Source organism: Eucyclogobius newberryi, unplaced genomic scaffold (genome assembly GCF_026437365.1).
Source record: "Eucyclogobius newberryi isolate DKJ021-1_F unplaced genomic scaffold, fEucNew1.0.hap1 SCAF_5, whole genome shotgun sequence".
In the NCBI taxonomy this organism is placed as follows: Eukaryota; Metazoa; Chordata; class Actinopteri; order Gobiiformes; family Gobiidae; genus Eucyclogobius; species Eucyclogobius newberryi.
In genome coordinates, this window is record NW_027316167.1 from 21,104,137 (window position 1) to 21,119,892 (window position 15,756).

At 40.8% G+C, this 15,756-nt stretch overlaps 1 protein-coding gene across 1 annotated transcript; it reads right to left on the reverse strand.

The window, feature by feature from the left end:
* Window positions 1–202: 202 nt before the first annotated feature.
* Window positions 203–9,199, reverse strand: cstf3 (cleavage stimulation factor, 3' pre-RNA, subunit 3). Its single transcript, XM_072464691.1, has 20 exons — window positions 8,956–9,199; window positions 8,270–8,371; window positions 8,001–8,096; window positions 5,010–5,042; window positions 4,593–4,690; window positions 4,446–4,512; window positions 4,334–4,368; window positions 4,131–4,257; window positions 3,899–3,976; window positions 3,649–3,811; window positions 3,411–3,520; window positions 3,193–3,309; window positions 2,899–3,117; window positions 1,717–1,819; window positions 1,561–1,630; window positions 1,281–1,476; window positions 1,056–1,206; window positions 875–969; window positions 742–802; window positions 203–661 (listed from the first exon to the last, which is right to left on the reverse strand). Exons 1-20 carry the CDS (start codon window positions 8,980–8,982, stop codon window positions 462–464), a joined length of 2,148 nt encoding a protein of 715 aa, XP_072320792.1. The 5' UTR covers window positions 8,983–9,199; the 3' UTR covers window positions 203–461.
* Window positions 9,200–15,756: the final 6,557 nt, after the last annotated feature.

Here is a 15,756-nt window from a genome sequence, read left to right on the forward strand (position 1 = left end):
TGATGATCACTTCAGGAATTATTTATTTTTATTTTAAATTATTTATACATAGGCTAAATTGACTTTATATTCTTGTGACTAAGGCATCTGGAATGTCCAATTTAAGAACAAATAATTGTTTTATTATTGTTTGTAATTAAAATATTTTTTCAGTAATGACTGAATGTGTTTAATGTGTTGAAGACATAATGACAAGACAAAGTTACTTTTTTCAGAGTCTTTATTGGGAGGAAATTGAATTCCCTTTTCTAAAAAAAGATGAATTTGCTATGGTTCAAACTTCACAAGATGTGACAACATCAACTACCAGATTTAAAAATGTGTACATTTAAAAATAGGAACAGTTAGCCAGACCACATTTGCCCATCTTGTGTCAAAAGAAGATGAAGATGTCAAAAGTAGACATACATTTCCCATCAAGTCCACAATTATGTGCTGTACACTTGGAGGGTTTAGTGTGTTTATCGGATTCGCTTCTGTTGGCGGGCGCGGTAAATGTCATGTATAGGAGGGGCAATAGCCCCCTTGTCGTCCTCCTCATCAGAGTCTGCGTTAGGCCTCTTGAGTGACTTTGCCACAGCATGGTTCTCCATTGACCCATTGCCTTCTCCCTGTGCCTCGGGCAGTCTTCCAGTGATCAGCTCCACAGCAGCGTCAACAGCTTCACCAGGAACAAAACAAACAACTGAATTACAAAACAAAGGGCACAGCTTCAGCACAAACTCCCAAAAATATACTTACTCTCAGGAAGAGTGCATCTCCTGAATGTTTCCATGAGCTCATCCACTTGAACAAAGGGGCCCTAAAACAATAAAATAGAATCATTTTGATTGTAAAAGCAATATTTAAATAAGTAGGTTACACTAACACTTACAGTGAAGCATGTTGGTGGAGGTAAAAGTTTCATTAAGACCACAGCGGCTGGGGGGACGGGAAATACTCCACCAGGGACAGGGTGTAAACCTGGGGCTGTGGACAGGAGGAAGTAGTATTACTATCACTTTTTCTTGAAGGATACAATCTGAGTTTGTTGTACAGATGAAGAAGACACATACGAGCAAGGTGACGAGGCTGGAAGGGGATCATTTGATTAGTATCGGGTTTGGGGTACTCTGGTTTACGGTCAGCGTCGTCTTTCAGTATAGGCACAGAAGGAGTCACCACAGTCTCTGGGAGTAGTGCAGCCAGTTTGGCACGAGACACGTCCTTTAACCATACAAACCACACGTCAATTATAGTTCATGTTGTTTAAATATGCAGATAAGAGTACACATTCACACCTTGTATCCGAGAGCTTTGAGTTCACTGGCGGAGCACGGGTACAAGTCCATGAACTTGTATCTGTCGACAAGCAAGGCAGTTTCTTTGCCTTCATACTCGTCCTTAAAGGCAGCAAAACGCCTGCGCTCCACTTTGAGAATACTCGCCAAGTCACCGATGTTGCTCTCAAAAGCTAAGAACCGAGCCCAGACCTCACTAACAGAGAAAGTAACAATGGAGAGTGTGGGTTAGTTCTGTTTGTTCTTGATAAGATGCAACAGTCTTAATAATTTACTTTACCCAGACTTTTCAGGTGACAAATTCCCTGAAGTTAGCACTCGCTCAAACAAGACCCGTGTGTTGTTATCCTCTAAGAAACAAAAGTATGAAGATGTCAAGTACTTAGCCCCTTTATTTATGATACAAAATATCAATAGTAGGAAAAACATTACTTACCATTGAGATGTGAGAGGTAATCTATGTAGGCAAGTATGTACTCGGGAATGTCACCATATTTTTTCAAACCAAGTTCAAAAATCTTGAAGGCCACAGATTTGTCCTGAAGTCACAAAGATTGAAGCAGCGGTTATATGAGCAAACGACAACAGTAGAAGAAGGAGGTATGAAAAGTATGACTTGTGTGTTTGAGCTGAACATTATATGCAACATTTTAAGGACTTTTCCTTATTCAAAACATATATATTGTTTTTCTAACCATTTTGAAACCCATGGAAATGTGATAATTTTTAATAGGTATAGTAAACAAATACATTTAGCTAAAATCTCAATATATACTTAATCAGTATCAGTAAAATTTTACAAACATCTGATTCCTTAATTTTTCAAATCAAATCTGATAAAAAATATTTTCCCCCTAAAATTGGAAAATCCCCCTTGTTAGAAAATGTCACCCATTTCAACACACACACACACACACACACACACACACACATACATTACATACACACATACATTACATACATACATACATACATACATACATACACACATATATACATATATACATATATACATATATATATACATACATATATATACATATATATATATACACATACATACATACATACATACATACATACATATATATATATATAAAATACACACACACATATATATATATATAATACACACACACACACACACACATATAATACACACACACATATATATAATACACACACACACACACACACACACATATAATACACACACACACACACACACACACACATATATAATACACACACACACACGTTTTTGTTTATAGATCTTCTACTGAAAGTGTTTTTCCAAACTTCCAATAAGTGATCTGTTCTTTTCTTCTGTATCTACCTCTGTACCTACCTGCGTTGCATCAATGAAATTTCCCCATGTGGGACAATAAAAGAATATCTTTATCTATCTATCTATCTATCTATCTTCACATTCCTCTAAATCTGCCGGAGACCTTTGAGCTGGTGTGCTGCGTGTGCATATTTTCCTCACTTTGTATTTATTCTTTTTCTATAGAGTAGAATGTTAGGAATAATCATTTTAATCGGATTTAGTATCTGGCAACACTGATAAAACAGAGTGAATAAAAGCGAGAGTGGACAGTTGACAGTTTCTCCTTACTTTGCTGCAGTAATACTCCATTAGAGCTGCAGTGACATACACATGGTGACGAGTGCGCAGATCTTCTCTGGCTTTTTTAAAGATCGTTCGACCCGACTTGATGCCTTCTGCTCTTCTGGCAAACTTCATGTACTGAATATATACCAGTGTGGGGTCGATGTCTTCAATAGCCAGTAGTTTATTATAGATGCCATGCACCTTCTCATGCTTCATACGACTCTGCAAAAACATGTGAAAAACATAAAATAATAAGAAAGGCTAAACATTCTTTCCATGAAGACGAGTGAGACCCACCTCCTCATAGTCTGCAAATGAAAAGTATAGAAGCATGTTTTTCTTCAGCAAAGTGCCAATAGCGCGTTCATAGATGTTAGCAGCTTCGTCGCTGAATAACTTGGAGTTATTCATGTCCTGAGGGCAGTAGTAAATGTATTGTTCTTTTGTTCATATTTAGTGCATTCTGTAGTAAATGAATAAGTGAACTTGATAATGCCTTTAAAACTTGTCCTTACCCCCTTTTCTGCCAATAGTTTGCTGGACTGTTCCAGGTACTGTGCTGCTTCATACCATATGTCAGGATGGTGACCAAGCACTAACAGACACTGCTCATAGGCAAACATGACTGTAAAACACAGAGCAAACTCACTTGTATAACAAATGTATGAAAGCAGGTTTAGAACAATTTTGAGATTCTGCCCTCTGCTGGTCATATGGTGGTACTGCTGATGAGGGATAGAACGTGACATTAACCTCTCTTTGTGATGAGTGTCTGGTCTTCTGTGCGCAGTGGGTTGCTTTTCTCCCACTGGATGTATTTCTTCCACATCTCCACTTGTTGGGCTTCTTGTGGGGAATTTTGGGGTGGTACTGAGGGGGCATTTCTATCCAGTCCCTTCATTACAGTCTCATACTCCTATAAAACACAAAGGAGGACACAAAGTTTATAATACACTTTAGAGACAAGATCCTGCTTGTTTCGCATGTCCATCTTGTGTTGTACCTTTGCCACCCTCCTGGCATTCATGTAGTCCCTACTTCGATCCTCAATCATCTTTTTTGCCAGATGCACATTAATTCCCTGTGTAAAAAAAAAAACATTAATTGTTGGATAGCCCTTTGAGAAGTATGCATCTAAAACACACACATAAAGACATGTAGATAAAGAGGGCGAAAAACATTTTTCTTCTACTTTAAACTACAATTGTAACAGTATGAGTTGGTGCTCAGCTCACCTCTTCATATTTGCTATAATCCCTCCAGAGTTGCTCGATGTTAATCATGGGGTTGACACAGCCCCGCTGGTAGACCCTCCGCACTGCAGTGATGCGCTGATTCTCTGCGTAAGAGCCAACAGCCTCACTAACAAAACACACAAATACAATTATTAATAACAAGCCCATTAACTAAAATCTCTTTGAGGCAAAAAAACACTTACACTCCTTTGAGAAAGTTGATGTAATCCACCCAGATCTAATAAATAATAAATATAATGTAAAACAAACAAAACAAAGCTATATACACAGAATTGTTTTGGTGGGACTGTATACCTGATACGACATGATTTCCATACCAATCTTATCAAGGGCAAAGTCATATGCCTGGGCCATCTTTTCTCTGTTGGTAGGACACACACACAGGCTTTAGCAGAGCTCATAAGTGCAACACTTGGTGTAACTATTGTCTTATCCTCTTACTTGTAGCTAGGCAGTTTTCCTTTGGTCTCTCTGACATACGAGAGGTAACATTTCCACAGGTCAATGTGCAATACTTTCATTAGACATCTCTGAAACAACTGGAAGCAAGACAACAGTAGTGAATAAGGGATTGTTTTTTGCCTCAAGCAAATCTAAATAAAAAACTGTTTATTTGGTCAATTTAAAGTGAAAGCCATACAGTATTACAGACAGTAAGGAACCCCCCCCCACATTGTCTTGTGTGCGCCATTTTATCACAATCATGTTTCCCCCCCAGAACCTGGATCTTGTGCACACAGGGTTCTGTCATTTCATTTAAACGTGTTCCCTTAATATTTAGTCACCAAATGTTTATTTTACTTGTGGACTGGTGTACATGTTTGATTATAATGAACAATAACTTTAGAGCCCACGTACCTTTTCAACCTTGTCATAGTTTTTAGCCTTGATCTGCAAATGAGAATGCACATTCAATGTTACAACAACAGCCTTATATAATAACAGTGTATGGCTTTTTGAGGACATGCTTTCATGCAACTGATCATTCACACAGGCATATAAAAGAAACCAACAAAGTGAATTTCACACAATAATGACAGATAGCTTAAGGAAATATGTGTTTATTTTCTTTAAAACTGAACTACAGCAATGGCACTGGATTTACTTTGCATCTTACAGATGAAAAGAACACCACTCGATCCCTGCGCCGTACACACATTAAACCAGGTGTAGCATGGTGACAAATTAGCATCCAGAAGGTTTTTCACCAGACAGAAGGCACTAGACAAGGGTGAGATTTAGTAATCATAAAAGCTACGAAACATTCATATCCATGGACAAAAAACACACCACAAAACTGAAAGAAAAAAAAATCTACTTTTCTTCAAAATGGACTATTGTAAGAAGATTTGGTGCATAGCAACATGTAGAAAAATAACATGTTTTATGTTAAGAGTTGAACAACTGGCTTTCTCTATAGATGTTATGGCTGTGAAATTGTAATTGCTTCAATCCACTACAAAATTGTGTAATTCAATTTGGCTCCAGTGATAGAGCTGCTCATTCTACCCAACAAACCTGGAGCACAGAAACTAAACATAGTAAGAACTTATGCGCCCTCAACTCTTTTATTTGTTTTAAACCAAAATAATGACGCAATTTTCCCATAATCAGGCAGACGCTCAAATTTTTAAAATCTAGTTCCATATATAAAAAAAAAAAATTAAATCCCATCGATTGTGAACCTGATGCCAAAAGATTAAGGTTTAAGAGGTCTTTCCTTGCAAAACTAACTCATACTAACCTAAGGCTTTACCTCATTATCTACACATTGGTGTATTGTGGTCATCAATTCTGATGTGAATTACGCTTAGCTTGCATGAAAAAGAAAATAGTTTATCTCTTGTTCCAACAAGCCAGGTGGGCTGAAAATGAAAAGAATTTGCTACAGTGACCGAAAAAAGACAAACATAAACTCTTAAAAGATTATTGCTTTAAAATGTTTTGATGTTTAGCTTCCAGTTTAAACAACAGCAAAAGAAAATTGAATCACTTGAAGCATATATTGTTACAAAGGGCTTAGAGGTGGGCAAATGTATCAAAAATATTGCTACTATCATGAACATGGTTTTGAACAGGGGTGGGCAATTATTTTCCTTTGAGGGCCATATTCAAATCCAGGCAATTAGCGGAGGGCCGGCCCACGATCATTGGTGTGAAAACCCCCCCAAACTTATACATATATACATATATATATATATATATATACATATATATATATATATATATACACATATATATACATTATATATATATACATTATATATATATATATATATATATATATATATATATATATATATATATATATATATATATATATATATATATATGTATATATATATATATATGTATATATATATATATGTGTATATATATATATATGTGTATATATGTGTGTGTATATATATATATATATATATATATATATATATATATATATATATATATATATATATATATATATATACACACACACACACACACACAGTTAAAAAACAGAAACTAAAAAATTAATAGGGGCCAGATTAAAACATGCTGAGGGCCACATCTTGCCCCTGGGGCAACAAATGCCCAGGTCTGGGTTTGAATGTGCAAAATCTGAATATCAAGTGCAGTTTCTCATTTAAAAAGGTTGAAAAGGAAAGCCGATAAAAAAAAAAAAAAAAAAAAAAAAAAAAAAAAAAAAAAAAATTGTTGCCCCGTCACCTACGATTTCAGCCAAATAGCATGAAATAAAGTAGTTTAATTCATTACAGGTATTATGTTACACTATATTTTTTTAAAACATGCACCCGTGTGAGCGCGCTCATCTCTCCACAGATCTGACTTGCCATGTTTCTGGTGAAGGGTTCACCACCTGCTTGTCTCTTGTGTTCCACCACTTGTGTTCTTACTTTGCCTCAAACATGACAAATAATGGCATAAAAATTATTTCCACGAAAAACGTTCCATGTCATGCTGATGGGGAAAAAAGTTCCAAATAAGTGTCTAAAGTGATATTTCTGCCCTTTTTGCAGAGCTGATACTTTAATGAGTTCAAGTAATACAAAAAAGACGTATTTTAGCGCCATATTATTGTCTGAATATCTTAATCGGGATACATCCAAAGAGTAGGAAAGATTCCTTTGTTTTCAATACTAGGGGCCATCCCTAATGGGGCTGGTGACAAACAAATAAAATGTGTTTAGAGGCTTTAGAGCCTTCAAATGTGTTGATAGAAAAAACTGCTGCAGACTGAGGTAAATGTTGCAGTACTTCAATATGACTATAGAGGGCGGTAAATGCAGTGTAAATGAACTATGCAGTGTACAATATGCTTTGTGTTAGAGGTTTTGAAATGCATAACCTGTATGTATGCAGGCATGTGCTGTGGAACCTAGCAGGACTATTGTGTTATTATTCATGTTCTGGACAAGGGAGAAAAAAGTCCCAAATAAAATGTGGGCCACACAATATATTTACCCAAAAGAAATGACACAGGAGGCAATAAATTGACACGACAAGTGAATAAAAGGCTAATGCACTCCAATACCATTAAAATAGTTTTAATACTGTTGCAGACCAAACATGCAACAAATGCACATGACCACTCGACGTAATAATGTGAAAAAGACTGCATTAAAAACCAAATCGTTATGGAAACGATAAAAAAAAAAAAAGCCTATTACGGCGTTGGTCTTTTAAAGCCACAATTCTAGATGAATTCTATTCAACATATTGATAGTTCCAAACACAGGAATTGTGACTTTAGAAATTACACATTTTAGTTGTGTGAAAATCACATTGTTGATCTTGTAAGACATACCCCAGCCATGCACACTTAAAAGAGAAAATGTAAAAAGTAACCTCAGCTTCTATGAAAAGTTTCCAGAATCTGCCTGAACTGGGAAACTGTGTGACTAGTCGCTCATAGGTCTTCCGGGCTTTATCTATTGGTTGATTCTAAAAAGGAAAGTGCATTTACATACCACAATTAATAAATGGTAAAGAGATCATTAAGCATAAAATATAATTAATTATTTAAACATACTACATGCCCCTCCCTCGAGTCTTTACAGCCCACCCTTCAACCCCAAAATGCTGAACCCCAGGAATGCAACTCTGTGTCACTAAACCTGTGCTTCTCGAATCAGAATGCTCCATGCGTCAAGGTCATATGGGTTTTCTTCCAACTTCTTTTCTGCTTTCTTCACCTTCTCCGGAACATACTCTGCAGCCTACAAAACAGAAACAAGGGCAACGTGTTTGACAGTGGCAAATAGGCTTCCCATCATTTTAAAGGGCAAATATAATGTAGTAACTGCATACAACAGACATGAAAGAAAACAAGTCATGTTAGTTCATGAATCATTTAAATAACATTTGACAATGTTCAGGATAGCAAATTCTGGTTTAGTGTTTTAATGCCATTACCAAAACAAAGGGCAATGAAAAGGGAATATATGCAACATATAGTTAACATTACGAGGTAGATGGTTAGATCTCTAGAACTTAGTGAGCTGCCGTCTTTGGCAATGCACTATGAAAACTTAATAGTAACAATGCTAATGCTAGGTAGCTTCTGCGTGCAATGCGGTTTAACATTCTCGTTTGTTACCTGGTTTGCTATCGCTATGCTACCAGGGTTAGCCATGCATTACTGCAACATTAATCAACACCCCTTGTTTGGAGTTCTTAAAGCAAAGTCTAAGCGACTGCATTGTTCTTAATAGGGTGAATTGAAAATTAGGTGTAGTTTGTGCAATGGGGGGAAATTTCTCCCTGTATTGTTAGCTTGCCATGCAATGTGTGGGTTAACTACCTGATCGGCTGCTGCTTCGGTGGTCATGGCTGGAAGAGTAAACTAGGTTAGAAAGATAACTTAACCACATAGGCGTTCAAACAACGACGTGCTGACAGTTGTTTGAAACTATTTTAATGTCCGCATTGCTTCTAAAAGCCAGATTTTGTATATATTTTTGGTCGAAAGGCAAGTAGAACAAGCTTTTGTATAGGGACTGTTTTTCAAAATGGCGTCCGCTTTGACTTCCGCTCTTCCCCCTTCAGCCCTTCAAAACAAAACGCTTTTGGGACGGCGCAGAATTGGCGCTTCACTGCTGTAAATACCGCTTTTCAAGGAGAAGACGCACTCAAGTTGCGTCTCGTGCTGTGGATCACGTTTACGTCACACACAGACTGCTTTCTGCCAGTGCTGACTCGTACCTCTGTGTTTATGTTTTATTGTCTTCAAAGCCCATGGGCAGGGCCGGCCCAAGCCTTCAGGGGGCCCTAAGCGAAACAATTTTTGGGGGCCCCTCACCACGTCATCAGAATCAGTTTTATTGCCATTGTCAGTAAACAATTCACATATGGGAACTTTTTTCAACGCAAACAAAGCGCACCAAAACTCCAGGGCATCCAGTTAGTTTATTCTCAACACCTCACAAGCTCAAATATTGATAACTTAAATCCCACAATGCAACTTGGTATTCCGCTGACATCACCTCTACTCCCTGTACAAATAACACACGTCCCAGATATGTTTTTGGGTATATTTGGGGGCGTTAAGGGTCTACAGCCACATTAGCACATTAGTTTAAATGAATGAACAGGGGGGGGGGGGGGTCTGGGGGCCCTCCCCCTGAAATTTTCAGACCTTTTTTGGGTCTTCTGGTGCATTTTAATGTGGTCCAGCCGGATAAAGTAAGAGTAAAATGTTGAGGTTGTAATGCTATAAAATGATGATGTGATGAAACTGTGCCAGGAGAAAATGATTAAAGCCAGTTATTAATACATTAGTGTACTTAATTACTCAATACAATATTGGCTATGAAAAATAATTATGATCAAATTGATTCATTTTAACTGAAAATGTAAAAGTATTAGTTATCCTTACTAATTTATCTTTTACAGCTTCCAACTCTTCCTTCTTGCCAAAGTGACAAAACAAGTTATATTAAATTAAACAAATGGCATAAGCATTGCTTGATTAACAATTAACACTGATAAAACAGTGCAAACATGTTATTCCCAGAGAATGAACAGAACGAGAAGTGAAGGTCCAAACCTAGCTATAGTGAAGAGACAGCGTTTCTGCAACTTTGCCACTTTTGTATAAAAATATATAGTATTATTCTATAACAGACGTAATCATAATATGTCTGGTTATTTTTCACTATCAATTTATTATAATTTATAACAAATAGTCTAATGATGCTTTTTAAATAAATTGAAATGTTTTATTGCTCTATTAAAAGTGAATTACAATATAAATGTTTGTTCTGATCAGAACATCACACACTGGACTCCTGCATGAAACAATGCTGCGATGTGATTGGCTGATGGACCTTACGCGTTCCTCTCATTCCACGTTAAGAAGTCAAACAGACCTCACGAGTCACGATTGATCTCACACATGGTGATGTGAGAGAGACGCAAACTCAAACCCGCTCATCTCTAACTGAGGCTGCGCAGGGGCCCGGGACAGGGGCCCGGGACAGGGGCCCGGGACAGGGGGCCCGGGACAGGGGGCCCGGGACACAGGGGCCGCACACTGTTCACTCCAAAGTTTCACATCAGAGGTTCTGGACGAGACGGCGCTCGTCCTGACCGGATCTCCGCCTCTTAGTGACCCGGGGCATAGAGGCCCCTCACCGGCCTCACCTGCAGCTGACACGGGCTGGTGTAAATGTGAAGCTTATTATCTTTCATTCAGACACATATTGTGCGCGGGGCAGAGCTCTCCTCGCCTCCAGCCTGAGCGAACTAACGTGACAGAATCGTGTTGTCTCTTTGTAAGAGAAGTTCAATACCTGGAGAGTGTTGTTGAGTTTGCAGTTTCTTTACATCGTCAAGAAGTTTCTTCTTTCGTTTTTCGGCTTCGGGGGGATATATTCCTCTGGACATGAGGACCACGCAGGGACCACGTTGTGTTGTGTTTATGTTTAGCTCTCGTTCTCCTCGCGCACAATGAAGTTGACCAATCAGCGCAGGTTTGGTGCCTTGGTTGCCAGATTGTCATTACAAATAAATGCGGTTTGTGCGTTATATGTTACCGCTGTGTGCGCTGCCGCGCCAGCAGCGCTACTACACTAGTGGCGCACGCTGCGCTTGCACTTCGCATAAGACGGGTTGCCAGATTAGGGGGCCCTCTTAACGCCTCGGGGCCCTACGCGGCTGCTTAGTTCGCTTATAGGCTGGGCCGGCCCTGCCCATAGGATCAAAACGGATTAAAAAAAATAAAAATAAATTGAACCACATGCATAGCAGAGCAAGTTCAAAAGTTTAAGTCAAGAAGAGAGCGTAGTATTCAGTCGAATTGAGAAGGCCAGAACTAGTTAAATTAGTTTTTATTCATTCCATGTCATTCAACCAACGTCAGAGCTAGACAAGAACAAATAAAGAATAATTACCATTTTGTCCGTATAATCACTGTTACTAGCTCATTGCATAAGCATAACTTTACTTCTGCTATTGGACTCATGAACACCTGTCACTTTATCAATAACTTAATCAGCAACCGTGCATTGCACTGCTCACTTTCTGTAAAATGTTTGTACACATGTCTATTCATATATTATTAGTATATTTAAATAGTTTTTTTTGCTTTTCTTGCTTTTCTTACAGTTCATCGTTATGTTGGATCGAATCACCAAAGCAAGTTCCTAACCTGTGAATTTTGTTCAATGACAGTGGCATACATTTGTAAAATAAAACATTTCGAATTGTTCAATAATACACATCCATCTTTCAAACATTGTTCCCCTGTACACTGTAGCTTGATCTTTGGGTTTTTATAACTTTTACCATGTTTTCACCGTAGGTTACTTTACTTCTCATAAATGTATCTTTGCTCTCTTGTATTTAGAGATGAACCACGTGTTGGCACTGGACATTTTTCTGCTGCTCAAAACACGTCTTCCCCCTTGGCACGGCTCTATCCCCCTCCAAACGGCCGCATCCCTCACGTTGAGAAGCTCTGCTCCAGGTGTAAATGTCATAGAAGCACCTTCTCTGCGCGGGGTTATACTTAAAAGGGCCTTTTAGATTAATGCGGAGGATGATAATGTATTTCAATCCCAAGCACTATCCAGTCACTAAACATGCACACCCACACAGACTAGAGCAAAGGATCACAGAGTCGTTTTTATGAGATAAGATAGCCTTTATTTGTCCACACAATGGGGAAATTTCGTGTTGCAACGCAAATAGATACAGAAGAAAAGAACAGATAACGTATAGGAAACTTAAAAAAAAAAAACACTCTTAATAGAAAAACTCTTATAAACAATCAGAAACAGCCTACTACTACTCTTGATTTCTTAGTGTGATTAAATCAAACATGAATAGGTGTTGCACAGAATTTAATGTCTTACAAAAGGCATTTCAATTAAAAATAATTGATGAATCTTCTGTATGTCCTCCCTGTGTTACCGTGGGTTCTCTCCGGGTTCTTCGGCTCCTCCCACCGTCCAAAGACATGCATGTGTTAGGCAAAATTGGTAACTCTAAATTGGCCCTAGTGAATGAATGTGAGAGTGAATGTAATATCTGTAATGTCTTTGTCTCTGTGTTGACCCTGCGACAAGTTGGCCACTGTCCAGGCTGTACCCCGCCTAAGGCCCGAAGTCACTGGGATAGGCTCCAGTCACCCGGGACCCCGAAAGGGAACAAGCGGTAGAAAATGGATGGATGGATGATGAATCTTCATCAAATTAACTGAAAATGACTATTTTATATTGATCACAGTTATTGGCCAACAAGTGTCGATTAATTGCTGGGTTTAAGGTGACAACATTGCATAGGCCAATGACAATTTAACGCAGATCGGGGACAGATAAAATAAATCATGTTATAATACATATTTTTTGTTGTAATATAACAAGTACTAGGGTCTATTCACTGATCCACTCAGGTTGAACATTTGTGAATTTAACTTTTGGATATTTCATGGCAAAGTTGTGTAATCCTCATTCGTAGGAGTGTTCCATCGTAGAAAAGGATTCAAGCGTCGTCATCTGGACAATGTTTTGAAAATCAAGACGTCAGAGGATGAAAAAAAGATGCACCAACTTTATAAAGCTTCAATAAAGAAATCGATAAAACTGCACTTTTCCTCAAACAATGACAAACTAACATCATGAATGTATAACGTAATCAATAGAAACACAACTAGGCCTACTAGAACTACTCTTGAGAAAAAATAAACACATTTGTGACAAAGACATTAATTCCCATAACGTTTTTTGCCATTGTCATCGAACAAAATTCACAAACATAGGAGCTTTTTTTGGAGTGAAGGTGCACATACAACAATCTATAATAATAATAACAGCAAAATATATACAATCAAATAAGATATGCATATATTAAGAATTCACTAATAAAATAAAAATAAACTTGGTCTTACTATGTACACAAATGAACAGATGTCAATGATGGCCGTGTAGAACTGCACCATCATCTCCGCTGGCAGCTTGGCTTTCCTCATATATAATACATCCATCCATCCATCCATCCATCTTCTGCCGCTTTATCCGGGGCCGGGTCGCAGGGGCAGCAGTCTGAGCAGGGACTCCCAGACCTCCTTCTCCCCAGACACTTCCTCTAACTCCTCCGGGGGGATCCCGAGGCGTTCCCAGGCCAGCCGAGAGACATAGTCTCTCCAGCGTGTCCTGGGTCTTCCCCGGGGCCTCTTCCCGGTGGGACATGCCTGAAACACCTCCCGAGGGAGGCGCCCAGGAGGCATCCGGAACAGATGCCCGAGCCACCTCAGCTGGCTCCTCTCGACGTGGAGGAGCAGCGGCTCTACTCCGAGCTCCCCCCGTGTGGCCGAGCTCCTCACCTTATCTCTAAGGGAGCGCCCAGCCACACGGCGGAGGAAACTCATTTCGACCGCTTGTATCCGCGATCTTGTTCTTTCGGTCACTACCCAAAGCTCATGACCATAGGTGAGGGTAGGAACGTAGACCGACCGGTAAATAGAGAGCTTTGCCTTTCGGCTCAGCTCCCTCTTTACCACAACGGTCCGATGCAGCGACTGCATCACTGCAGCCGCTGCACCGATCCGCCTGTCGATCTCACGCTCCATCCTTCCCTCACTCGTGAACAAGACCCCGAGATACTTGAACTCCTCCACTTGGGGCAAGGACACCCCACCCACCTGGAGAGGGCAAGCCACCTTTTTTCCGGTCGAGAACCATGGCCTCGGATTTGGAGGTGCTGATTCTCATCCCAGCCGCTTCACACTCGGCTGCAAACCGTCCCAGTGCATGTTGCAGGTCCGGGTTTGATGGAGCCATCAGGACAACATCGTCTGCAAACAGCAGAGATGTAATCCTGTGGTCCCCAAACCGGACACCCCCCGACCCCTGACTGCGCCTAGAAATTCTGTCCATAAAAATTATGAACAGAACCGGTGACAAAGGGCAGCCCTGGCGGAGTCCAACATGCACTGGGAACAGGTCTGACTTACTGCCGGCAATGCGAACACAGCTCCTGCTCCGGTCATACAGGGACCGGACAGCCCTGAGCAAAGGGCCCCGGACCCCGTACTCCCGGAGCACCCCCCAAAGGACACCCCGAGGGACACGGTCGAAAGCCTTCTCCAGATCCACAAAGCACATGTGGACTGGTTGGGCAAACTCCCATGAACCCTCGAGCACCCGATGGAGGGTATAGAGCTGGTCCAGTGTTCCACGACCGGGACGAAAACCACTCTGCTCCTCCTGAATCCGAGGTTCGACTATCGGTCGGATTCTCCTCTCCAGTACCTTGGAATAGACCTTACCCGGGAGGCTGAGGAGTGTGATCCCTCTGTAGTTGGAACACACCCTCCGGTCCCCCTTCTTGAACAGAGGGACCACCACCCCGGTCTGCCAGTCCAGAGGCACTGTCCCCGAACGCCACGCGATGTTGCAGAGACGTGTCAACCAAGACAGTCCTACAACATCCAGATACTTTAGGTACTCAGGGCGGATCTCATCCACCCCTGGAGCCCGGCCACTGAGGAGTTTGCGAACAACCTCAGTGACTTCAGCTTGGGTGATGGATGAGCCAGCCTCCGAGTCCCCGGTCTCTACTTCCTCTTCGGAAGACGTGATTGAGGGATTAAGGAGATCCTCAAAATATTCCTTCCACCGTCCGACGACATCCCCAGTCGAGGTCAGCAGGCCTCCACCCGCACCGTAAACGGTGTTGGTGAGACACTGCTTCCCCCTCCTGAGGCGCCGGACGGTTTGCCAGAATTTCTTTGGTGCCGACCGATAGTCCTCCTCCATGGCCTCCCCGAACTCCTCCCAGGCCCGGGTTTTTGCCTCTGCGACAGCACGAGCCGCGGCTCGCTTAGCCTGCCGATACCCGTCGATGACCTCCGGAGACCTACAAGCCAGAGTGGCCTGATAGGCCTCCTTCTTTAGTCTGACGGCATCCCTTACTTCCGGTGTCCACCACCGGGTTCGGGGGTTGCCGCCACGACAGGCACCGGAGACCTTGCGACCACAGCTCCGAGCAGCCGCATCAACAGTGGAGGCGGAGAACATGGTCCACTCGGACTCAATGTCCCCAGCCTCCCCCGGGACATGGGAGAAGCTCTCCCGGAGGTGCGAGTTGAATACCCTACTGA